Source organism: Stegastes partitus, unplaced genomic scaffold (genome assembly GCF_000690725.1).
Source record: "Stegastes partitus isolate 25-593 unplaced genomic scaffold, Stegastes_partitus-1.0.2 Scaffold549, whole genome shotgun sequence".
Classification (NCBI taxonomy): Eukaryota; Metazoa; Chordata; class Actinopteri; family Pomacentridae; genus Stegastes; species Stegastes partitus.
Genome location: NW_007578280.1, coordinates 183,186 through 210,952, shown reverse-complemented (window position 1 = coordinate 210,952; position 27,767 = coordinate 183,186). Strand labels below are relative to the sequence as shown.

Here is a 27,767-nt window from a genome sequence, read left to right as displayed (position 1 = left end):
GCAGTGGGTTGGAAGCAGTAATATTAAACAAATACAACTTTGTTTAGTGAATATAAATGAAATGAGGCTCTTTGTTCCGTAGATTTTAATTGAGAACAAAAGAGAATTAATTAGCACTTTAACAAAAATAGTGTGTTGATGTGAAAAACAGAAAGTTTGTAAAGAGTGCTGCAGAGGAGCTCGAGTTGTCGGCCAACACAAAAAGTGCACAGTGTGATGTTAAGAAAGGATTTTTGTCAGTGAACGACGCAGTGGATAAAATTTGAAATGTTCTTTTGACAGAACACACTCACAGATATTGGAAAGAAGAATTAGTGAGTAAGAAGTTCTTCATGGGGTTGGTAGTTTGATGAATGTTTCTGTGTTTGTGTATTTGCGTCAGCGGTGTTGTGGGTGCATAAATCTGTTTACACAGCCACACTGAGGGCTTGGACTCCCTTTTAGGACAAAAACAAGTTCCCATGATGCAAATAGTGACATTTTAGGTGAAAAAAACTTTAGGTTTGGGTTAAAGTTGGTCTAGTAGTGCAATGGTTAGAGCCAGAGGTAAGTCAGTGTCTTCTGAAGTGATGGAAATATGACTGGGAGTGTATTTGGACCAGCAGGTTGCACTCGGCTGGGAAGCAGATTTATGAACACATTCCTACCAGATTAACCAGAAATTCAGATTAACGGAGAGCAGAGTTCAGACTCAGCATCTAACATACTATAAATGATAGAGCAGCTCGTCTCTGAGCTCAGCGTGATGTTGAAAAGCTGTTTCCTCAAACTGCTGCAGAACAAACAATCATAGAAAAGCACAAAAATGTAAAAAAAATAGTCGAACACGGGATTTAAATGCACAAAAAAAGTCAAGCTGAAAGTCAGCGCTCACTGCCGGCTCTACCTGGGATTTGAATCTTTATAAATCTTTCCACTCACCCATAATTAAAGGTTCATTGAACTACTTGTCCGATATTCGAGGATCTAAAACAATGACACGCTGCGAAATAACTGTGAAAATTTCAGGCTTTTGTCTTTAATAGTTCCTGAGATTCTGTCGTTCAAACAGCCTTAAATTTCAATGCTCAAAAAAAATGGGGGTAAAAGAAACATTATCATAACGTTAATTTACAGATAGCGTTTTAAATATGTGTCGTTTATGATGAGAAATGTGCAGACAAATCCGAGATGGTTGATCAAACACTCGTCTACAAGTCTGGTGATTTGAGACGGACCGACCAGGTTGTCCAGGTTCTGAGCAAGCAGGAAACGTTCCCACAACATCTCAAGTAATGTTCCTGTGAGGTTAAACGTGAACTAACATGGAACGTTTCAACATTCAGAAGATGTTTGGAGGATGTTGTCAGATTATCTTCCGTGATAACAAAAGAAGAACGTTCTCAAACCAACGTCACAAACTGTTTTCCTCAGAAGACAGAATGTTTTGCCTGCACTGTTCTGAGAATGTTCTGGAGATGTTGAGAACGTTCTTCTATGAATCGGAAGGATGTTATCGATCATTTTTAGAGCCTTTAGGTAAAACATTCTTAACTAAAAGGAAAGGTCCTGCTGAAAACATGACCAGAACTTTCTCAGAACTTTTATTGAGCAAAGAAACTCAGAATGTGTTTTTATAGAATGTATTAACAAAGGTGGAACATTTTGCCTGCAACGTTCCGAGGATGTTTTGAGGATGTTGCTCTTAGAACAGACCACAATGTTCTACGTAACACAGGAGGAATGTTCTCAAACCAACCATTAAAAAACCTGGTTCCAGATGTTTTTGAAGCCTCAAATGACTTTTTGTTTTATTTAAATGTTTCTAACAACATTTTAACAAACATTTTTCCTGCAACATTCAGAGGACGTTTTTGAGATGTTGCCGTTGAGAACGTTCTTCTATTAAACGTTCCCACAATGTTACATGATAACAAAGGAGGAACATGCTTAATGTAACATTTAGAAAAGGTTTAAGAACATTTTTAGAGCATCGTTAGAGAACTTTATTCTGCCTTTAAGACAAAAACAATCTGACAACCAAAAGAAAACTTCCCGCTGAACACATTGCTAGATTTTTGGAGAACGTTCTTAGAATGTTTTTGGAACAAAGAAATTCTACCTGGCTGCGTTCTATGTAACCAAGTAGTAACTTTCTCATAAAAACATTTTCAAAAATAATTCTTTCAAGATGTCATCGAGGCCTCAGAAGACGCTGAAACCGTTACGAGACACTTTGCTGAACTTTCTCGGAACGTTTTTGGAACAAACTAATTCTTGCTGCGCTACCTGCTCTGTGTGATAAAAGCGCTTTGATTGGCTGAAGTCCTCAGTCACAGTTCAGGGGTTCCTCACACAGAATTACAAAATGGTTTTTATGAAATTTCAGCCCAAAGACGACAAGAAACAATCATCTCTGACATTATGATCCAGCGACGAGAAGCTTCAGAACTTTTAGTCTGTTTCTCAGCAGCTTGTGTTCAGATTGTGCTGGAGCTGCCGGTTCCCATGGCCCAGCGGGCTTATTGTAGCTTTAATCAGCTTGAGGACCTCTCACCCTGCTGCCAACATCAGCTCTAACCTGAAGGGTTAAGAGGATCCACGAGTCCCTCAGACTGGTCGGACTGGTCATGTGGCAGGGAGGGACACTGGTTAGTGGCTGCTTTACCTGGCTGCCGGTCACTGGTGTTGAGGATCTGTTTTAAGAGTGTATTGATCACTTGTAAAGCCTGTCAGCGCCTGACCCCTGGTTCTGTCGTAGAATTACCGACCCCGTATGAGATCCTCAATCCTTGTTCCAGAGTCGAGGCTTAAATCTTCGGGTGACCGAGCTTTTGCCTTTTGGATCTTTTGAATAACCAGCGTGAGGAGATGAGGCGGCAGAATCTTCTTTTCAGTCACCCATATATGATATCGTCTATTTTTATTGTCTATTTTATTCTTCAAGTTATTTATTTATTATCTAAAATTTATATAATTTTTTTAAAAACATAATATACTCACAGATATCGTTTTTTTTCAATTGCAAACTAATTATAATAACTTTTCAAACACTTTTGTGGGAAAATTGTACATTTTTTGTGTCTTAAAATGTCTCAGGGTGGAAATATTTTAGACCAAATCACGACAAAGGCTGGAAAAGTTGCTTCAAAACAGACAGAAAAGGAAAGAACGTTGTGATATTTAGTTTTTCTGTGATACAGATTGCAGCAGATGACTTTAATAACTTTATTGGGAGAGACTTAATCATTCTCGAAGGATGTGGGTCATGGGGGGGTACATCTGCATCAAAAATAGAAAAACAAAAAAGCTGAAAAACGACTTGTGTGAACCGTCTGGAACCGTTCTAATGAGGCGCACCACTGACAAAGGCCTCCAGCACTTTATTGTGTTTGATGACATTTCGGTGTGGCTTTGCGCCGACACGGAGCTTTGTGCCGCTGATTTAAAAGGTCAGACAAATTAGTCGCCCGGCATCAAACACAAGTACCTGTAGTTGGTCAGAAATATTTCCATATAACCGACATTAGGTTTCTTTGTGCAACCAAATCTTCCTTTTTTAGTGTTTCTCTCACTTTCGCTGTGCACAAGCAAAGCCTGCACGTTACCAAACTTTTGTTTTTTTGTCTCGTGAATAAAGTAAAAGTCTAAGAACTATTTAATCAGCCTGAATTTAGTTCTGTCAGACAGTTTTTTCCTGTTGGTTCGCTCTGGAAAATGAGAACTGTGCAAATTTTCTTTAAGTATCTTGCAGCAGAGTTCATAGGACGATACGTCGCATTTGTTGCAGTGTGACGATCGCATTGTTGAATTACAAAAATCAATCAGAGAGATGTGAAAGACAGCCTGATTGCCAAAATCACAGCTGGGTCCATGATAAACAAAGCTGGAAAATGAGTTGGGAGACAGAGGAGCACAAATCTGGTTCATAGATTATTTCCATGGGGAAGAAAAAACACTATTTGATCTATAGATTGCTGTGAGGAGAGGATTTATTGACCAGGTCCTGATCAGCCTCAAGCCGCTCTAGCTCACCTGGCTGAGCTGGCGTCCCATGTATAGGAGCTATAGTCTCCGACGCAGCGGTCGTGGGTTCGAATCCCGCTCATGGCCCTTTACTGAGAGTCCTTTCCTCGTTCTTCTCCCCCCTCTTCGTGTCTCTCTCTGTTCTATCTAATAAGGCCAAAAAAAAAGCCACAAAAAGAAACTGCCAGAGAAAAAAACACAACCTTTATCCAAAGAAAAGAAGAATTCTAGAAAATTCTACGCAGGATGATTTTGTTTGACGTCATTTTTATCTGTCCGATCACTCACATGGGCGCTTCTGATGTAAAGTCACACAAATTAATACTGAAACTCGGCACTTTATCATTGGATATATTTCAAATTAAAAGCACAGAGCCAGAAGAACAGAACATGTATGAGTGTCCAGTGCTCGTCGTCTGGAGTTTATAAATGTCAGACTGAATGAGGAAGGTCAAATAAGTCTTTTAAAACCAGCAGGCGGGTTGTTGTTGTTGTTGGATGAGCTAATTCACAAACAGCATCACCACACGTGGCCTCGCAGCTCATAAATCACCTGCAGAAATGCTGATAGAATAAAATTTGACCTTCATGTGTGTGTTGGCGGACCTTAATATTCTTAAATAAGATTAAAAAAAACAAATTTCTGTGATGATTTGCGTTGAATCCGACCTTCTGCTCGTCTTTTCCCCTCCGTGGCTCCACACCTGTGACCCTGACATTGAAGGCTGTTTTGTTTTCGGCAGATAAATGTCTGTAAACCAAAGTAAAGTCGAGCACTTCAGATTAGGAAAGCCTTTATTTGTTACCTCTCAGGATGGCACACAGACTTCTGCCTTTTTTAACGGGGAGTCTGTTTCCTCACAGAAAAACACACCGGGGGGGAAATTTACACCAAAAATAACACAAGCGGCATTGCAGATTGTCTCATCGATAACAGACAGGAAGGAATCAGGACTAATAACACTTCTATTCACGTAGAGCAGAAGTTTCCGGCTTCGTGATCAATGCTTCGGTCATCAGTTTGACTTGTGTTGAAAGTTTAAATGTGCAGCTTCATTTCTTTGGATGGATGTTAGACTTAAAATATTAAATTTTGCCCTTAAGCAGCGACGTAACGCCTCAGACTAAACTGACAAACTGGCGAGTTGTTGGTTAGCTTGGGTGGTAAACAGCAGCGGCTACATGTAAGCTAACGTTGCTAATATGTACATTCCAGGGGCTGCTGTGTTCCTAATTGGTGCAAACCAATGGCAAGAATGTCATGTTACTTGAAAGACACCCTTTTTTTAGTCAGTGGATGGTAAAAAGACACAGTTGCACGTTTTCTTTTGTTGTTAAAACGTTCTGAGAAAGTTCTGCAAAGTTCTCGTGATGTTTTTAGTGGAAATTTTTCTTTTAGTTCCCAGAATTTTCTTTCTACAGGCAGGATAACGCTCTAAAAACATCCTTCCTTTGTTATCATTTAACATTGCTGGAATGTTTTGGTGAAGAATGTTCTCATCAACACCCTCAGAACATTGCAGGCAAAATGTTCCACCTGTTTTGATCTTTTAAATTCGAAGAATGTTTTATAAAAAAAACAAACACATTCTGTCTTCTGAGGCTTCAGTACCAAATGGAAAACATTTTTTTGAATGTTGATTTGAGAACGTTCTTCTTTTGTTGTCTTGGAACATAATCTGACAACATCCTCCAAACATCCTCTGAATGTTAAAACGTTCTGCTTTAGTTCACTTTTAACCTCACAGGAACATTATTAGAAATGATAAATATCCTTAAGATTTCTTTGAACATCACATTAAAATGTTTTCTTGCAAACATTTATTAGAACTTGTAGGTAATGCCAGACATGTTGTTGGAACGTTCCCTGGGTTGCTCTTGAATCTTGTCACTGTAGAAGCGTTCTGAGAAAGTTCTGCAACGTTCTCCTGATGTTTTCTTTTAGTTCTCAGAACGTTCTTCTAAAAGGCACAAGTTCAAAAGTTCCCTAAAGGTACCAAGAACATTTTCCATTTGTTACATTAGGAACATTTTTTATTTACTTTTTTAAAAATGATCTAACATTATGGGAACATTTTGTAGCGGAACGTTCTTACCAACATCCCCAAAACGTCCTCAGAACATTGCAGGGAAACTGTTCCAACTTTGTTAATATATTAAATTACAGGAACGTTTTATAAAAACACATCTGAGGCCTCGATAACATCTAGAAAACCGTTTTTTGAATGTTGGTTTGAGAACGTTCTTCTTTCGCTATCATGGACCATAATCTAACAACATCCTCCAAACGTCCTCTGAATGTTAAAACGTTCTGTCTTAGTTCACGTTTAACCTCACAGGAACATTATTTGAAATAATAAACATCAAACAACTTTTTTCGATCATTAAAATATATTTTCTTTTACTTTCAAACATTACTAGAACTTGTGGGTAAAGTTGTGGGAACGTTCTCTCACTGAAATTCAAGTTATCTGGTCAGAGCTGACGGAAAAACACATGATGAGAGTTTTAAGGAGTTTCATACCTCTGAGCATTACTTTTCTTTTTGAATGCTGAAAACGTCCGTATAAAAGCTCTGATGGCATTAAGCGGTGCCAAGTCCAGCTGCTGCTCTTTCTTTTTGTTCTGAATTGATTTCTCTGAACCGTGGCCTCAGTAGCAGCAGCAGCAGCAGCAGCAGCAGCAGCTCTGATCTTCCCTGACCTGCTCCGCGGGCCTTCACGCCGAGCCCTAACCTCGGCCTTTCCCCGCTCACCTCCAACCTTCTCGCCCACTGAGTCTCTGCCTTTCCAGTCCAAACACGAATGCGGTGATTGTGTCGGTTGGTGTGTTGAACGTAATCACCTCAAAGGCTCCTACGGCTCGTTCATGCCCTTGCATGAGTCTTTGTCAGCCACGCGGGCGTGTCCCTTTGAGTTTAGGTTAATTGTATGATTAATCACTTAAGACCCGAAACAGCAGAGCTAATTTGAGGGTAGAGCTGCTGCAGAGCTAGCAAGAAATCTGTGCTAGTCGAGCATGAAGGGTGCTGCGTTATCCACATGTGTGTGTCAGTGTGTACATAGGTGGTGTGGAACAAAGGCCGAGTCCAGCAGCAGGTAATCTCAGGTGTTCTTTATTTGATTTCTTGGCCAATAGCGGCGAAAATCTGCAGCGCATCTCACGTTGGGAGATTTACGTTCTGAAAACCCTGAAATGGAAAATGATCTTTGATGGTAATCTGACTTCTAGCGTCAGATGCCAGCAGATGCGACGCAACTATTCAAGACCGCATTATGAGATTTCCTTCGGCTCCAGAGTCGATGATCTGCTCGTGTATGTAGTGGATTAGGAAGGCCTTTGAAGAAAAGTCCTTTCCTTGTCGGGCACCATTGTTAAGCCCAATCCTTTTATTTGAAGATGTGTTGTTTGGGTGGTCGGCTTCTATCACACCCAGCAGATGTTCAAATAGAAAAAAACGTTTTCTGGTAAGTTAAAGTGAGGCAGAAACTGAAATGAGACAGAAATATGAGGAGGTGAATATCAGGTAGAGTAATATTATGATTTGATGTTGTATTTCTCACACTTCTTCTGTCGATGGAGGGTGTAACGCTGCATTTCAGTTTGAAAGTAAACAACAAATGTGAAAAAAATGAATAGCAAAATTAAAAATACAAAGAGTTTATTTATTGCAGTCTCGGTTGATGCCTTTAAAAAGCAACTTAAGATGTATTTACCTACCTCTCCTGTTATGCTTTAGGTTTGCCATCTGTACTTGTAATATGACGACTTATGAATCTGTCTTTGGATCGACTGTTCCTTTGTTTTGTTGCTTTTATAGTCTTGTGTTGATTTTCTCTGTTGAGCACTTTGTGACTGTATGCGGTGGAAGGTGTGACATAAACACCCTTTACTTATTTACTATATGTGTGGATGACAAACGAGTACTTTCACCTCTGTTGATAGAAAGAAAATGACCTGGCACTGGTTGTATCGGTGTGTCTGTGAGCAGAACGGTTTTATTGTAGATTTTAGTACATAATCATCTCCTCTGGGCTTCAGAGATCCAAGACCCCCAGCATCGTATGTTCATGTTGAGAACCGTTTGCCCAGAAGATGTTTTGCTCCACATCACTTCAAAACCATGCTGGAATTTTTGACTTAATTTAATCTGGTGAGCCTCAGTCATTGTGGCTTGGAGGTGTGTCGCAGTAATTTACACCCGAGCAGGTCCCACACACTTGGATTGTGTTTGTAGTGGAAGCTGACGAGGTGCGACGCCCACCTTCTGATAAATCATGCTTGTGATAAGCATCAAATAAAGTGCAGATGCTTCAAATGCCAAGTACTTAGTGGTAAACAGATGTACAAAATAATATGAGAAAGATCTGTGAAGTTCTAGTAATGTTTTAAGTGGGAACGCATAATAGAATCTGTAAATAACGTTCCACGGTGATAACAAAGACGTTGAAAAAACATTTTGAAAGATGTTATCGAGACCTCAGATTCTTTATGAGACGTTCCCGTTTCGCAATATGTTAACAAAAGTGGAACATTCTGGCTGTAAAGTTCTAAAGAAGTTTTGGTCGTATTGTTGAGGAAACACTTGTGGAATCTATAAAACGTTCCCACAATGTTCCACAGTGGTGCATGATAGCAAAGACATTGAAAAAACATTTGGAAAGATGTTATCGACCTCAGATTCTGTATGAGACGTTCCTGTTCTGCAATGCATTAACAAGAGTGGAACATTCTGGCTGTAAAGTTCTAAAGAAGTTTTGGTTGTGTTGTTGAGGAAACACTTATAGAACCAATAGAAAGTTCCCACAATGTTCCCACAATGTTGCATGATAACAAAGAAAGAATGTTCTCAAACCAGCATTCATAAAAGGTTTTCCAGATGTTATCGAGACCCCAGATGACGCAACGTTCTTCATAAGACGTTCCTGTACTGTCATATATCGACAAAGGTGGAACGTTCTGGCTGCAATGTTCTGAGGACGTTTTGAGGATGAAGTTAAGGGAACACGGTATAGAACGTTCTTTTGTAGCCCGTGATACCAAAGAAAGAATGTTCTCAAGAGAATATATAAGAACGTTCCACAGTGTTAAACAATAACGACGAAAGGACGTTCTAAGTGCACCGTTCAGTTTTGAGAACGTTGGGGCTAAACATCTGCAGTTATCCTGCCTAAAAAGAACATCATTCTGGGAACTGAAAGAAAAAAAACTCATGTTGGACCTGTGCAGAACATTCTGAGAACATCTATGCAACAAAAAAAAACAATCTAGCTAATGACTCTCTTCACCTTCATATTCAGTGATGTACATCCCTCAGCTGAATTCATTTAGGAGGTCATTTTTGACAGCTGAGTCAATTAGTACGTAGAACAAACGTAGACAGAGCGTCTCAAGTGGACAAAAGGAACCAAGCTGAGGAAGCAGCATTGACTTAAAGTGAATCATGTCTACTTAACTACATGCAAATGACACGTTTTCTCCGACTTGTTCGTGAGTGTAGCAGCAGTGGGCTGAAGTTAAACTGAGCAGCACTGAAGTGTTGAACGTCTGCGGTATCTCCTCAAGGTTCTGGAGTTGCTTTGTTTTTCTGACCAGAATGAAGCTGCAGTGGGTTGTTTTGTGTCATCATGTCCTTGTTGATCCTTCAGTGTGCTGCATGTTTAGTGAGAACTCGAGGCAGAGTTTGTCGGTTTGTGTGCGCTGAGTTCAGCAGATCCTGTAGTTGTGCTCTATATGGCTTCTATGGTGCAGGCTACAGTAGCTGTACTGGAGATTTTTTACTAATCTGTCCTTTTATTCCTATTTTTTTTAACTTTCTGTGATTCCCAACCCCTGATGTTTTATTCATATTTTCAGTTTTCTATTGTTTTCCCCAAACGAAAGCTTTGAAATTTATTGATTTTGTCGTTTCCAGGATTGTGCAAATAATGTTCAAAGCAACACCTGAAACCACGAGTTATGAGGAAATTTAAATTTATGAATGCACAGAGAGTAGATAAAACTTACCAAACAGTCTGGACGACGATCTTGAAATTTTCTTTTTGGTGAACAGCTCAAATGAATCGCATACGACGCCACAGCTTTTCAGGCTGGTCCATGACTGAGGTGTTTCTGCGTTGTAGAAACTGGACCTAGAGAGCTCTAATTGGACACAGACACATCTGGGGATGCTGTCCACATGAGGTCCAGGTTTCATGGACCCATACCTTGGATAAAAGAAGATATGGCTTGATGAAGACTACAAATTGAGTCAATCCCATCTGCCCACTGAAGTGATTTGGTCAAATCAGTATTTTCTTGGCCCCTGTTCAGTCTCTGTTTGAGCTCTACATTGACACAGACACATCTGGGGATGCTGTCCACATGTGGTCCAGGTTTCACAGCTCTCAGCCAGTCATGGCTTGATGAATACTCCAAAGTGAGTCCAACCCATTTTACAGCTGTGATTAAATGGTCAAAATGTGCATATTCTTGGTACTTGGTCAAGAAAAGAGAGCAGATGGTGTTGGACTAAGGAAGCTCCAGGCTTCCCCTTCAAATATGATTCACCAAATACCTGCCAGAGCCTCTGAACACACCACTATGAAACATAAAACATAATGATGTGGAACAGCAAACATGTTCTTGGGGTTTGTTAGGATGTGTACAAGAATAAGGTTTGAAGCAAGTCGTCAACAAACCCATTTTTAGACATTATTTTAAGGTTTCTTTTCATTTTCTAAAAGATGTTTTTCCTTTATTTTAAAGTCTTCATGGGATTGTTGCATGTCTGAAATAAATCAATAAATATGTTAGTTGCAGAATAGCTGGATTCATTTGAACAAACAGACATCACGGTTATATTTAAGGAATATATAACCGAGTTCATCAGCGCGTTGTGTTTTGGTTTGCGGAGAAAACCTTTAATAAGTCATTGCATGCTGTTTTACTGTTGGACTTTCTTTTAATTTGTCACCAATCTGACCTGAGCTTTGGTATATAGTGTGAAATATGATGGTAAAATCTCCCCTTTTATATAAAAATAGTATGAAATAACACTCGAATCAGCCTGTGTGTAATGCACTGGAGGTGTTTTAGTTCGTCTGACAGGGCTGGTAAGAGATATCAGATAAATATAGGCTGGGAACCACTTGGCCGAGGTGTCAGTGCACGTAGCGGCAGCATAAATATTGAATCACCTGCCTGTAAAAGGAAAAAGCAAACTTCCTCCATGATTTCATCCCAATGATCCGATCCCGTTTCCAGCCCGGTCATGTTTTATAATGCGTTAACAGTGTCTGGGGCTGCAGCAGTGTGTTCAGTCTGAAACTCTTCGTTTGAAGTGTACACACACACTCACACACACACACACACACACACACACACACACACACACAGTCGGGCTTATCGTGTTGCGGTGCTAAAGGATATGGGAACCTGGCTTTGTTTGGACTTGAGATTTCTTGGCTTTGTCTGACCGCTGTGCAGACGTTGCAGTGGTGACGCTGAACCTTCCACCAGCTTCCTCTTATCTTACTGCAGAGATTGTGTGTGTGTTTATGCCAAAGTCTTGGCTCAAGGTCTCGCAGTGCAACTCGGCACCCTTCTTCACCTTTCTCTTAGTTTGTTCAGCTTCTGTTGTATGTGTAAAGGCTTGGATTTATACAAGCAGACACATAAATCAATACCTACACAGCTGCTAATATAGAAAAAAAAAATAAAAATATGTGAAAAACTGGCTTGGTCACATTCTGCAAATGTCCTCTACATTCTTCACCTTTCTCTCAATTGTTAGCTTCTGTTATATATTTAAATACATCATATTATATGAGCAGACATATATATTAAATCAAAAACAAGGTTGCTTGCAGCCTAAAACTGTAATATATAAAAAAATAAGCAAAACTTTCTTGGTCACATCTTTAATAACAATCCAGTTCAATAAAAGTCTGCAAATGTCCTTTACATGCTTCATACATCTGTTTAACTTCTTTTATGTATTTAAGCTTTGTTTTTATTACAGTTTATACGGGCAGGCATATATATTAAATACAAAACCACACAGCTGCTAAAACTGATGATTAAAAAGTTTTGCAAAACTTTCTCGATCACAATTTCATCTTTATTAACAGTTTAGTAGAATAAAAGTCTGCAGCTGTCCTTTCATGCTTCACCTTTCTCGTAGTTGTTTGTCTGTTTAACTTCTTTTATGCATTCAAATGCATCAATTTGTAAAAGCAGGCTCTTATAATAAATGGAAAACCACAGACTGCAACCTAAAACTGTGATTTTCAAAAAAAAAAGTGCAAACCTTGCTTTGATTTTCATTTGACTTTGACTTTTTAATAACAGTCCTGTAGAATAAAAGTCTGCAGATGTCCACTGGCTGTAAATTTAAATTCATCAGTTTGTATACAGTTTATTTATATAAGTCATAAACCATGCATGCTGCTTGCAGGTGATTTTCAAAAAAAATTCAACGTTTGCTTGTATACATTTGAATCTTTAATATCTATCCAATAGAATAAAAGTCTGCAAATGTCCATACAGACGCATGAACAACCAAAAAGCACCACAGGTCCGACTAAAATCTTAATTAGACTTGATATAATCTAACAGTTTGTTACTAAATACCTGCATGCTTATACAGCAGAGGATTGCAGAATTACTTTATGCAGATGCACAATGTTTTCCAGAGGAGTCAATTTCTCAGAAGTAAACTATGAAGTGCAAAAGTTCAGCAATTAACCCTCAGATTGTGAAGCGAGTTAGGAAGCTTGTGCCTAACGAAGCTGTCTGACCTAGAACTTGCACCACTCGCTCTACTTGGCCTTGCCTTTGCTTTCTTTCTGACACGTTGAGCAGCTCCATCTCTCTGTTTAGCTGAGGTCAGAGGTCGCGGCGGCGCAGAGCTGTGAATGGGAACGCCGCTTTGTTTTCTGCAGCAGTTTTTCAGTCGTCTCGCCCGATTCACACACATGCATGCACATGACCCACACGACACCTTTCCTTTCCCTTCTGTTCTAATCTATTCATAGCACCGGGCTTACTTCAGTGTTGCTTCTGTGTGATGTTTCAGCTCAAATGATCCTGTGCATCCTTTATTTTTAAGTCTAGCTGAAGATAAAAGGTCAAAGACTGAACACTAAATCCACATTTTTAGCTTTAACTATACTTTTGAGTGAAATTCCACAGAATTTTAAAAATGTAATTCTGCCTCAGATTGCACTGAGCTTCTCACTTTTTGTTATATGTGATCACTAAACATGAAGCTAGCAGCTAGTTAGCTTAACACAATGACTGAAAACAAGGGGAATCTACTAGCCTGCGCTGGCTAACAGCCCTAGCCTACCAGCACAACTATTTACAATTCTGTATCATTCATACAAATGCGTTCGTGACAAGAAATCAAGTTTTTTACAGCGCTGATATCAATTATTGGTAATCAAGAAAGGCCGATTACTGATATTTGGAACCGATGTACATTAAGTGGTATATATTTTTAGCATTTGATAGCAGGAAACCTGTCATTCACAATTAGGTTACCTCATCATTAAGGATTATAATTACGCAATAGAGAAATTAGAAATTAGAGTGATGACATTAGAGCATCATGCGACATTGGCTACATTGCTGTCCTCTGTTTACGATGAGATCAACAGCTTGTCTCCTGCTTGTCTTCTCTGTTTTCTTAATCTTTCACTTTCATATCCCACTGAGGCACAAATCTTTGAGCATTATTTCATGTTGTTTTCCAGACTCTGTTTTGGAAAATCTGTGCCTGCCTCCTAACTTAGCCGTTAGCATAGCCTTAGCCAGTGTGAAAGAAGCCAATGTCCCGATTTGAGTCGATGGCTGTGCTTCTTGTTCAGTTTTTACAGGTTGTGTCGCTGCTTTATTTCAACTTAAGAACCTAATTTGCTACCTCACCTTCACCGAAGCTGCTTGACTGTTAAAATGTGCTCGTCTGTCTCTCTGTGTAAACAATCGCTTTCAGTGATTGGCTGTTACTCGTAACATGCAACCAATGACATAGTGCTGCAGGCGGGACATTGCTGAGACCACAGAGGGACTCAGATGGATATTGATACCAAAGCATTTAATTTATTTAGAGATAATTGGTTAATAAAAATGTAGATATTTAAAAAAAAAAAAAAAAAAAAAGCTAAATATCAACCTTGATAATTCTTGTAAAACTGAAAAACAGGTTTTGTTCTTTAGTTTGAACAAAGGCACTCCTTAATGAGCATTGGAGGTGCTGCTCTGTTGGTTCCATAATTATGAAACATTGCATTAAGCTAAGCTAACCAGCCGCTTACGTAAACTTAATACTTGTTTTTATATTTTTGGCTTGAGAAATCGATCTTGTCGCTCCTCCAGAAGAAATCAAAATACAGTTTCTTCCGAAAATGTTGGCATATTCCTTTAAATCTCATTTTAAGTGTCTTTAGTTTTGTGATGCGATAAAAAAATTTTGTTTGTAGAGCACCTGACCTGAATATTTCTACTGCGGTATGTAAATAAAAATCTCCTATGGCTAGCTATTGTGCACTGTTGTTTCATGCAAAGAGGCGTGGAGGTGGACTTGTGCTGCTCTTCTCACTAAGTTTGATTATTGTGGTTCTATTTAGTGGCCTAGTTTCCCCCAGAGAGCCAGAATGTCTCTCTGTCACTGTCACTGTCACTCCTCTCTCTTTCTTTGCTCATTCCTGTTCTTCCTCCACATTTCCTCCTTCTTCCTCGTTTAGGTTCCCCTCTCTCTCTCTCTCCCTTTTTCTGTGGCCTCCTCAGCCTCTCTCGCCCTTCACTCTCCCTCAGTGTCCAGAAGAAAGGGGTGGCGCATTCCAAAAGCCTGGAGACCATTCCCCTCTTTCAGCCAGTGGCCCACAGAGTGACAGAGGAATTAGAATAAGAATAGCTGCCCATTCACCCCGGTGCCCCGGTGACGAGCTGGAGGGAGCAAAAAAAAAGAGGGAGGAGAGGAATGAAGGGGGTCCCGCACTCTTTCCTGCGCCCCCATTGGCCGGCGGCGTTCCCTCTGTTTTTACATCGCTGCCGTCAGTTGCGCTTTCAAGTTTGTTTTACGCATTCTGGCGCACATACACGCCGCGCATGTGCATGCACGCGTAAATGTACACATTGGGGGTTGCAGGGCTCGAACACGTGCACCGAGATACAGGAACCTGCACCGTGTTGAGCTGAAACCGGCCTACGGGGACGCAGAGCGGCCGGTTCTGAGCAGAGGAGGTGACCCGGGGGCTGAGTGAGTACGAAGCTGGGCTCAGTTGTCGTGATGTTGGTTGTGATGGTTTATACTGGCTGCCCGGTGGCTTCCTGTGGTTTCTGTGGTGTTTACGGTGAACTTTTTTGCATTAAATGTGACCTTGTGCTCACGCCTCCCCTGTAGGTTGCCTGTGGCTAAACTGTAAACTCCTTCAACTGTGTGGCTGTTAAAATTTAACAATAGCACTGTGGTTTAACAGTAAGATTCCTGAGCAGGTGGTCTGTGGTGTAACATCCAGTTCATTGATCGTTGTCATGTCTCTGAGCAGATTTTGGATTTCACTGTGACATAGAGAGGTTTTTATAATATTGCTTCTCAAGCTCTCCAGCAGCAAACCGGCTTCAGATTTTTGTGCAGATTGTAGATTGTGCAGTGAGAAGCCCCCTGTGCACTAAAGCTTCTTATCTCAGCTCTGGTATGAGCTCACAAGAACGACGATTATGGAAAAATGACCCTGTACCTTCTACTTCAAGAATCCATCTAGGTGGTCTTTATTTTTGGACAACTTTTTGTGTTGTAGTTGGGAAAAAAAATCTCTATATTTTCAAATCATTTTTCTTTTTACACTTTTATCTGTTTTCATTTTTGCATTTTTCTCTGTAGAAAATACAAACACTCAGCCCTTGAAAACCTCATGAAGCATCACTTAATATGATGGTTTGTAGTTTGCAAGCAATGGGTTTTACATTCAAACTAACCTGAAGCATCAGTGTGCATTCAGAGGTTTGATAGAAAACTGGAGTCAAGCTGCAGATTGCATCCATTTCTTTCCAGACTCATGCATGCAGTGAAGACTTTGAAGGGTGTAAGTTCATTAAGGGACATAAAAAGGAGTCAAATCCCTTGTGTGTGACCTGAGACACATGTAAGATCTACAAAACGACCACAATTTGAAAACGGGTAGTGAATAGATTGTTATGGTGTTGAGTAATGGTCAGAAAAGTGTTTGTGCGGAAGCTGATCTTTGACCATTTGGATATAAAATGTAATCATGTCATGCTGTTAGACATTTGTGTGAAATTTTGTAAATGAATTCTTGACTTGTGGCCGTAGACATGCTTCGTGGGGTCACAGTGACCTATTCGACCGCCAAAATCCAATCAGTTCAACGTTGAGTCCACGTGAACATTTGCGCCAAATTGTGAGAAACTCCCCGCAGACGTTCCAGAGATACAACATAATCCCTAGACATTAATATCTTATTGTTATCGACGACAAACACGTGTAAATCTGCTGAACTGGGTGCTGGATTGTTGTGGGGTCTCCTCCTTCAGGGCTTTGACAGTGTGATTCTGGATCAACGTTGGCTTCTCATTGCCAAGCCAAGTGTGAAAAATGCTTTCCAGCGGCGACCTACTTTAAAATGCAAACCTGGATTAGCGCGCGAGGTTAAGCTGTCTGAGAAATTCTTTAAAATAGAAGACCTTTGATTTGTCACTGGTGGGGCAACAAAGCTGTCTTACTTAAGTGGTTTATTTGGGCTGAGAAAGCGATCCCGGCAGCGACACAATTGCTTAAAGGAGTCAGTCGGTTTTATTTACTCCGCTTCGCTCGCCTTCCTGTAACCACCTTTATTTGTCCGAGAGGTCATGTTGGGTTGTTGTGCACGACGCGAACAATGTGTGTTCACGTCTGTCAGTGTGTGTCGACACAAAAAACAAACAGCTGTATATGCACTGGTCTGTCCCATTCAGCCAGCCGATCCCCGTGTTTGTAGAGCCTGAACATACAAGAGGTCTTTTCTCTGCTCGGTGTCACAACACAATCAAGACCCTTCTACCTCTGAGGAAACCCTTGAAGTCCTAGAGTGTGGTAAAAATAATAAGGTTTGCCATTTTCATGCACATTAAAGGATAAAAGTATGAATAATATTTACTGCAAACAAAGAGGATCACAGTTAGGACTCGGGATCGACCGATAGGGGAGTTCTGGGGCCGATGCTGGTTATTGGTAAACTGATATTTGAAGCCGATATACATTGAATATTATATTTTAACAGCATGTGATAGAAGAAAACCTGTCCTTCAATATGAGGCTTCTTCATTTATAAGGGTTGCTATAACTGAATATGTAGAAGTGATGATGTCAGAGCATCACGGGACGCTCGATACTGATCGATAACTGTTTGTCTCCTTCAGTTCTGTCTGCTGTACGTCTGTTATCTATATCATTTGCTATTCTATTACTAGATATTGTTTCAGGGTAATCTTTGACTGCCTTTTAACTTAGCTGCTCGCTGTTAGCCTTAGCCACTGTGAAAGCAGCTAATTTCCTGATTTGTTGTGATGGTTACGTTGCTGCTAAAGAGACCTGTCTATCAGATAAAGCAGATTGTTAAAGTTAAGCTGACGCTTGGAAGATGTTAAGTTACTCCTGATCGCATTAGCTGCAGGCTAACAAACACAGCAAACCTCTTAGGGATAGCTTTAGCCTAGCATAGTCAGCAGAATAAGTTTTCAGCTGCACCAACCCCAACAAATGACTTATTTCGGCATTTTCAGTGTAACCGCTAAAACGAGCATGTGTCATACAACTTTATCAACATCCTACCTCACTCTCATGGATCCGCTCTGCAAATGTGCTCATCTGTCCCTCTGTGTAAACAATAGCTTAGGCTGCATCAGGGCCAAAGTAACTGATTAAAAAGAAAAACGATGCACATAATCCGTAAAAATGCTAAGTATCGATCAATATTTCGTCCATCCCTATCTTGTAAGGTACGATGGTTAAAGGACAAAAACTCTGGACGTCTTAACTTCAGTGTTGACAAGCAAACCTGGTCTCTTTTTTCCTTCTGACAGCTGTGTTTATGAAATGAGGTCTCTTGTAACGCTAATATTATTTGCGTTTGTTGCAGCCAGACAAGCAGCCTGGTGTCCCTGCGTCCAGGCAACCCGATGTCCATCATGACTACGCATCTGGGCCTCCTCGTTCTGGGTGAGTAGAAGATCTGGTTGGTCTGTTTTTGTTCAGGGTGCTTTCAAATCCCATTTCGGCTGAGACCATCTGAGAAAGAGGTTTTGGACTGTAGTTTGTGTGGCTGGATCATGGTGTGAAAGCAAAGCATTGAAGCTGAACTGGTAAAACTATTTCACAGTTATGGACTTTAAAGACTTAGATTTAGAATTCTGTTGTTACAGCAGCAATATTCAACAAGGGGTAAACAAGAGTCTTATTATCTTAAAGAATCTTATTGCTGTCGGGAGGAATGACCTCCTGTAACGTTCCTTGGAGCAGCGGGGTTCTATCAGTCTGTTGCTGAAGCTGCTCCTCAGTCTGTCCACAGTTTTATGGAGGGGATGTGAGGTGTTGTTTATCATGACCTGCAGGTCGGTCAGCATCCTCTGCTCCACCACCTCCTCCAGCGTGACCAACTGACAGCCAACAACAGACAGGTTTTTTTCTGCACATTGAAATTTAGCAACAATATTTCAGGACATATGAAAGATAAAAGCAGCAAAACACCCCCACAACATAATGCTGCCACCCCCGTGCTTCACAGTAGAAGTTATAAAAGACAACGTTTTCACTTCGCCTTGATGCCTGTGCCCCAGCACACCACAGCGAAGAGGATGGCGCTCGCCGCCACAGACTGATGAGACATCAGGAGCATGCGATTGCATACATTGAAGGACCTGAGTGTTCTGAGGAAGTAGAGTCGGCTCAGGCTCTTCTTGTAGATGGCCTCTGTGCTGGTGGACCACTCCAGCTTAATGTCCAGACTCACTCCCAGGTACTTGTCAGTCTGGACAATCTCAACATAAAGAAAGCAATTTGTATAATAAAGCAAGACCGTTTTGTAACCGTGGTTTCACAGAAGGGCATGACGTCATGAGTGATCTTTGCTTGATTGAATGGCTTTTTAGAATATGTTTTCCTCACAAGGGTCCAGATATTGCATTGGATACAGGATGACAATCTGCAGAATGATCCAGCAGTGAAGAGTCTGTAAAACGCAGCAGTAGCTCATATCTTTGTTTTCTTGGTTTGGACCAAATAAACATTTTCGTGTCCTTTTCATAACTGACTGAGCAGTTATGATGAGCTGAAAGTAATAATTTAAAATAGCCTGAATAGCCTAATCCAAACAGATCCATAAGAAAATGATTTGTATTTAAGATGGTTATAGTTTTTATTTTCAGACCCCACTTTGTAGACATGAAGATGTTTCTTTCATATTTCAACTCACCCATAATCGGAGACTATTTGATCTCCAGTATTGCAGATTGTCATGAAATAACAGTGAACATTTCTGACTTTTATCTTTAATTATTCTTGAGATGCTGTCGTTCAAACAGCCTCAAATTTCAACGTGACAAAACTTTCTGAGAGCAGGTTGACGGGCATTTACAAAAAAACAACAACACAGAAAGTATTTGATATATGAAGCAAAACTATCCCAGATACCAGTTTGAATATCCAGAGCTTATGTTAAAACAATTCAATCAAATCAGAGACGGCTGAGCAGAAGACCCCTGATGGTTTGAGAAGGATTAAACCAGGTGAGGGAGTTGAGCTCCTGCTGATTGTCTCGGTCAGACCTGCTCAGAATGACCTTATTAAAGCAGAAGCCAGTCTCACCTTTTTCCATCACTACATGACATCCTTCTCACCTGATCTGTGGCTGACCAGGGTGAAAACTTAATAACATCCGCACAGATTCTTTTGCGATCACGGGACTTCCTCGACTGATTTGTCCTCAGCAGGTAAAAATGTGGTAATTGCTGCTGGATGCGGCTCGAGCCGGTTTCCTGAGCTCCGTCTCTGCACCGTCTTTAGATCTACTCCATCATTTTTCACGGACCTTAATCACAGCGTCGAGCTGCGACCGCAGGTGTTTGTGCTCAGTTGTGTTTACTGCGAGTTACGGGGATCAGTGAGAATTCAAATCTGCTTTGATTCGCTGATCCCAAGTTTTAGTTAAAATTACACGGTGGCAGGACCCAGAATGATGATAATAATAATAAAAATATGTCATACCTTTATACTTAGAAGAATATGAATGCATTACTCATCGAGCGATATTTGTGGAATAAGACGGAAGGATCGACTGGCTTCCAAACGAGGTGCGACTGAGCACAAGTGAAGACGATTTTAAACCTGCTTCCACGTCTGCAGTGTCTTTGAAGTTTGTATATTTTGGCCACAACCAGCTAATAAAGGAGTCTGTGACTGACAACATTAAAACCTCAGCGTCTGTCTGATAGACTCACTTCAAAACCCAGGAACTCCAATTTACATATTTTCCTGCAGACTCACTCGTGTCTGCTCTGCACAGCTCATTCAACTCGGGGAAGATTCAAATGGATCTGGTTGTCTGCTGGACTCCAGTCAAGTCCGTCCCAACTGAACGCCAGTTTTAGAAACAGAGTTTTGTGGCCAGCTGACGTGTTTGAAAACTCTTATTTTGACATCTGCTCTGAACACTTGTGTCTTCAAGCATAATTAGTTGCCTTGTCAATTTAATTATCTAAACAATTATGTATTTTTGGGATCAATAGAAACATATTTTGTGTTTCAAGGCAGAGAAATGTGTAAAACGCCTCAAAGAGTGACGCTTTATGTGAGTTTTAGCAGCATAACAAGCAGTAGCCTCATGATTCTGCTGCAGCAGTGTTGTTTTTTTTCTGCGAGCAATTGAGCATAAAAAGTTTTGTCGACTGAGATTCGACTCATCAACCAACGTCTGATCTACTATTCGGCGGCAGCTCTAGTTCTGAATTAAACTTTTAAATCTATACTCATAACATATAAACTTACTTCTCACATCTTTAAAGGCTAAACAATCTGAACACAATCTTTATGTAGTGCGCTTGTAGGAGGACTAATTTCTTGATGCACATGTTTGGGAATAACGCAGAATGTGTTCTTGATATTGAAGGAACGTATCCGTTAGTACAACAGTGTGGAGCTCAGTAGGTGTTAGATGATGGATTTTTGTACTTTATATGGAGTTCATGAAAGTAAGAAAAATAAAGAATGTCAGACTTAATCTTTAATGAGGACATTCTCATCCAGAAATGTTTTAATCCTCTGCTTTATATTGTAGTTAAGGATCATATAAAAACAAGATGGATGGCTTTAAATTGTTCGTACTTTGCACTGAAAGGCAAACTGGTCTGCTTCATCTGAGGAAGAATAAACAAAGACTTTTATGGTTATTGCAGCCTCTTGGTTAAATTTTGTCCAAAATTTGTGCGCGTGCATTAAACTGCAGACTCGTAGCATCGGAGAATGAAGTTCACCTGCACTGATGAGAAATGTTTTGTTTTTCTTACTTCAATTAAATTCAAACTTTTGTTTTCCCACCACCAGCTACTTTAGTTCAGTCTGCTACGAAGACGACAGAACGTTGGTTGAGTTTGTTTATTTTGGATGGGACACAATTAAAAGTAAAATTAAAAGGAATTGCTCTCGAGTTAGCCAGCAGCTAATTTGCATCTGTTGTCCCCGTGCAAAGGTAAAGATAAAGAGAACAACCACGGAGCAATTAATTCACTTTATAAAACAATGCAAAAAATCCATCAGTGTGAGATAAAAAAATAAATAAAGGGTGGTAATTTTCTGCTAACTTTAGCCAAATCTTCAGGCCTTTTTTTTAAATGCTGCAAAGATTCTTGAGTCTCTAATGTTTGTGTGGATGAACTTTTCCACTGCTTTAACTGAGAACCTCTAGTAGATGCTCTACCTGCACGGACGCTGCATTCTCCACCAGTTTCAGTTTCCACCTGCAGAACGGCTCCGTGACGATAAATCTCTTTAGTTTATCGGGTCAGCTCGCGGGATTTGGACCGGACTCTGAACTCGGGAGAATGTGGGGTATTTGTGGAATGCGTAGTGGATGACGGGCCACTGACAGCAGGACACATCGAATAAGGTTAACGGCTCAATGTGCATTTAAAAAAAAAAAAGGGCCACACACACACACATAGGGCTGAAGTTAAATTAGCTTTGTTTCACCGACAGGATTTGTGAAGCCCACATGTAGCACACTTCCTAACGCTCCTACAGGCAGGTATCTGGGTCAGCCTCCATGTTGATTATTAACCAGAAGAATGCTGCATTCATGAGCGGGCCGGGCCTGGCACTGTCAGCTCCAATAAAAGTGAGCTTGGCTTCATGTATTCAATGAATGGACGAAAGAGTGAATGAGCATGTCGGCCACCTTGGCTAGATCAATATTTTCTTAATAGGCTTTAAAGGCTCTTGAGGTGTGAATGTAAAGAAATGTGGCTTCTGTATAAAACATTTTTTTAAAAAAACCCCAGTAACATTCAGTGAGTGTCGAAGTCTGCCTCCTTCTAGAAATCTGGTTCAATAAAATGAAGGTAAAAGTTCAATGGGTCAAGATGCGATATGGCCCCACAACAACATATTATCAGTAAATACTAAAGATAGTGTAAATAAACCTACTTTGTATTGATTTTGCAGAGACGAAAACACCTGTACATCTGTGCCTTCAGAGGATTACCATACATTCTCAGATATTTACCTCAATGCAAAGAGAATCGGGCTTTTGTTTGACATTAATTAATAAAAAACAGGTCTTTAGTTAGTGAATGCAAGCTCGCACTTCGTCCTTGGTCACCTGTTTACAGATTTGGTACAATACTAGGGCCATGGGAGTGGTTTTGCTTTCCATTTTCCACCACAAATGATGATCAGATCTTTACCTCAATGCAAAGAGAATCTGGCTTTTGTTTGACTTTAATTAATAAAAAACAGGTCTTTAGTTAGTGAATGCAAGCTCGGACTTCGTCCTTGGTCACCTGTTTACAGCTTTGGTACAATACTGGAGCCATGTGAGTGGTTTTACGTTCCATTTTCCACCATAAATGATGATCAGCGTTTCCTCCAGAGGCCCGAGTCTTGTAGTTTTCCGCCTATAGGTTGGTTTATTTATGGTAGTTTAACGTCGTTTAGGTGTACAGCAAATAAGGAACAACTGGAATCCATTCCACTCTACAGGCTATATGTAATTCTGTCCCATCAGTGCGAATTTTTGGATAAAAATGGTGCGTTTCCTTTCATTTGTTGATTTCACTGTTATCAGGTCTGTTTCTTGTTAAGTGGCGGAGCAGACAGGGATTCATATTTTGACTTTCAGTCGCTTTATTCTTCGCTAAACTTTAGAGTTCTACCAATATGTAGCCGTGGAGCAGAGTTTAAATCTGTTTATTGGCCTTGATTTGCACCTGTTGTCTGTTCTTCAATGTGCAGCTTCATTTAGCAGCGTAGATAAAAATGGATATTAATGAGTTGATTATTGAGATTAACCCCAAAATGTGATGTTGGTGAAGTGCTCTACGTGTTAGGAAACCCTTCATACCTGCTGCTGTTTTAAAAGAATTTGACGTGATTGAAGGTTCTCTGTGTAACTTTGAGAAGACTTATGCTATTATTGAGAGGACAAGATATGTAGCTTAAGTATTCAACTACATGTGACTCCATGATTTGATTGATTTTAGTGTTTCCCCGACTTCGGTCACTTTCCCATTTGGCCATGTTGGCTTCACTAGATAAAACCTTTATTTAGTTTTTTGTGCGTAAGAGGAGCCTGTCATTTGTTGGCTTGAGCTAAGCTGATGTTAGCTAGTGTTGCTAAAGCATAAACATCACATCGTCTAGATTCTAGAGAAGTCTTTCACATAGAAATCAATCTGTGGGTTGTCTCTTGTGGAAATTTAAAGTTTTTTATGTAAAAAAAAAAAGATTTATTCATGTAAATGATTTCACACTTGTACACATGCAGTCGTACCTTTAAGGTAAAACAAGGCGGGGTACGATATGAAACATAGGGCTTTAAATGAAATATTTCAGCTGAAAGGAAGAAACCCTTTAACCTGTGTGTCTTTCTGTTTAATTATTGCGCTAACATGCTGTCACACGGCGTGAAGTAACGGTGCTGCTCAGACAGGAATTAACGGTTTGACAGAACGAAAAAAGAAAACAACATCATCTGCGAAACATCAAACCAGAAACTCCAAAGATCGTAAACTTAAAGTGTAAAGGAGACGAAGCATAACATGAAAACCTTGAACATGTTCTGTTTACATTCCTGACTTCCTCCACTGGTGAACAGAAATGTTCTCATTCAGCTTTAGATGGGAATCTGAAGCTTTATGGAGTTGCTTTTATGCATCCATCATGCCAGTTCTGTAGCTGCGATAAGTGTGCATAGTCCTATTAAATCTATATTCTTATCCTTATTGTCCTTTTCATAACTAGCCGCTCAGATTCGACAGCGAGGAATCGATACAGTTCATCTTTTCTCCGGACAAAGATGAGGCGCTCACGTCTTGCACCGTCTATTTCCTCTGTCCGAATGTGCCGAACTGGAGAGTGTGTTTGCGTCGCTTTCGTCCGCCGCTCTGACACCTGGAATGTTTTCTCTCTAATGAATAACATTTTCCTCTCCGTCGCCGCATTCCTGCCGTACGCGGGACGGAGACGCCTCGGGCCGTGTTTACCTGCGACTCTTCCTGAGCGCTCGTACGTTTCATTGCCACGTGCTGCACTGTAATCACGCCGCGGCAAACCAGCTGGTGTCGAGGTCTGCACGAACGGCTTCGGTGTTCAGTCAGAGAACAGGAACCTCCACCCCAACTGAGTCAAGGATCACGCTTGGGGTGGAGGCCGGTGTGGGGTGTTCTGGTCCAGGACGTCCTCTGAAAACCTCAATCTTAGCAGCTTCATGCACCTTCCGGTTTTACTTGTGTTCTTTATTTATCAGAGTGACATCATTGCTTTATGGTTAAGATGCCTGCCTGTGTCGTTGTTGCACCCTCAGTAAAAATCAACTCGTTCTTGAACCTCACAAAGACAAAAGATTGCTCTGAACTGAATGACCTGGATGAGTGAGAATTTACTCAGACGTATAAGATAAGATTAAACTTTATTACACCTGAAGGGAAACCTTGTGCCAGATATTCCTCAGAAAAATCTAATGACATAACATAAAACATGCAGTGCCAACAAGTGGATAACAATGAGATATAAGTGCAATACATTACTGAAATACAATAAATAAACTAAATAGGACTAGAAAAGAAAAATGAGAAGTTATGCTGCCAGTTATAGAGTTAATATCACACATGATAATGAAATAATAAAGTGAATATTGCACCTAAAAAGATGACATTCAAAATAAAATATTGCAGTATTTCCTGTATGAACAATATAAAGTGTTTAATTCAAGGATGAAGTCAAGGTGAGCCTGTTTTCTGTTGACTTTAAAAAAACATAGCTCATTTAAACAATGAATAGTTGATATTTTGATATCGACTGGAGTTTTATTATAATGGATTTTTTTAGCCCTATTTTCTCAGGGTTAGAAAGTGTCGCTACAACCTACCAGTGCTGAGCTGGTTGTGTGGCTGCTGTTCCATTTTACTCCTCAAACAAACCGGTGTTTCTTTTCAAAGAACATCTACCTGCAACTAAAACACATCGTCTAAAACACGCCTCTTGATGCTGTTGTTATCCTGTTAAATGTCTTGTGAGTAGCTCACATTGAGATTCCAAAGACTGGATGGTCCCAGTTTATTCATTGTGAGAGCCATGAGGCAATAAGTCATCTGCAGAAAGTGGAAAAAGCCAAAAAGCATCAGCTCAGGTAAAAACGATGACTCTGCTCGAACTTGTTTGACAGATTTATCTCTTTTTTTTCAATGCATACATTTAAATCTTTGCATTTTTTCTGTTGTTTCTGATCACGGGATGAACAAAAATGTCTCTTGTGCTTGAGACATTTTGTCATTTTTCTGTCCTTTCCTCCTCATTTTTTGACATTTTAAAACGTTTTTGAAAAAACACTGAAATTGTTATATATCTATATTTAACTCTTGGCAACAACTGGATGCCAGAACTGGTCCAATACATAAACTTTTGAGATGAAAAAATATTGCATTCTGCATTTTTTCAGTCAAGGAGGAGGCAAAGATGTCATTTTCTGAATTCCTAACCAGGTAGTTGAACAGTTTTTATGGAGGAAAGATGCTTGGAGAAGTTTGACCTCTTAAATTCTTAAAGTATCCGTGATGAGAAGTGAAACGTCTTCAGCGTAGTCACACTTCTAAACTGAGTATTTATCTTTTAGCGTGCATTGAAGCTGCTGCAATGCTTTAATGTCCTGTATCTGCATTCAAAGCTCATTCACACGTGCTCTGATAGACGCAGCTACGAATGCATTTACAAGCGCAACCAAATCCTGAGAGTAAAGATGTCAGCGTAGCTCATGTTATGCACCGCAGAAGAAATACAATGCACATACTGGCGTTCTTCATGCTAGTCGGGGCAGGCGAAAACCCAGTGACGGATACGTTGGCCTCAGCCCACACAGCGAGGGAGACGAGCGCCGCTGTCACGTCTCAGGTGTCAGCAGCGTCTACTGAGAAGCCGGGGCTGCTTTACAGGTGAGACGACGGCTCGGCCTTGTAATTACCAACACGAACGCCGTCCTCTCAACGCCGTCTGACGAATCGGAGAAAGCCATTAGAGCCACAATGACCCAGATTGAACCACATTCCTCCCACGTGTGGTCTGTTTCAAAACACAAAACTCGGTCATTAATTTTAAAAAAAGGAAAAAAGACAAGGCTGAATTACGAGCGCTGAGGGCTGCGTGCCGAGACAGAGCGTCGGGAGAGGATCTCATAACACATCAGTCTGGAGGATGCACTCATAGTACACAGCAATATGACAAACAGATGATAGGACAGCTCCAATGACCAGTGGTGCTGTTTGCTGGTTCCTTTCATTCTGGTGGATTCATTTCATTTTGTAGAGCTTTCCTCTCAAGTTAGTTATAGTTTTAAGAAACTGGTTCCACTCTTATCAAGGTACATGAACTATTCCACTTGTAACTCCTCAGTGTTTTCCAAAAACAACAGCACAGAGCGTTTAGTTAGAGAATCGAGGACGCTGCTAATTCACAGCGGCTGTCTCAGGAGTGAATCTTTCTGAGACTCGACAAATTGAGATTTTTTTACCTCTTTGCATCATCAGCCGCCTTTTGTTCGACCATCTCTGATTTGTTTGAACCGTTTTTCTATCACAAACTACCGATATTTAAAATGTTATGCGTGGAAGTTTAGCTCGAAATATCCAAGACGTCAACAACAACAATATCTCTAATAAAGATAAAAGTCTTACGTCTTTACTGTTGTTTCTCATCACGTCACTGATTTAAGATCTGTAATATCGAACAAACGGATCAAATCGTCTCTGATTATGGGCGAGTGAATAAAGTCCCATCTTTGAACTCACATTAGCCAAAAATCTGATCATGCAGAAGTGAACTAGTTGTATTTTCTGAACCAAACGTTGCTGCTTGTCACAATAGTACAAAGAAAAACATGCAGAATAGTTTGTAATATGAATTGTTAAAACTAAATCATTGGTAAAAAGTCGTATCCAAGTAGAACATAGCTGTAGAATTTTGAAATGGTTCTCCAAATATCCATCCATCCATCATCTACACACCGCTTAATCCTCACCAG

The 27,767-nt window shown here is 40.3% G+C and overlaps 1 protein-coding gene across 1 annotated transcript in view; it reads left to right on the top strand.

Moving 5' to 3' along the window:
- Positions 1–27,767, top strand: part of lamb2l (laminin, beta 2-like) — a 70,773-nt gene that overhangs the window by 1,492 nt on the left and 41,514 nt on the right. Inside the window, exon 2 of the mRNA XM_008288248.1 lies at positions 18,126–18,205. Within this exon, the coding sequence (XP_008286470.1) occupies positions 18,166–18,205 (40 nt within the window). The 5' untranslated portion in view covers positions 18,126–18,165. The remainder of the gene's footprint in view (positions 1–18,125; positions 18,206–27,767) is intronic.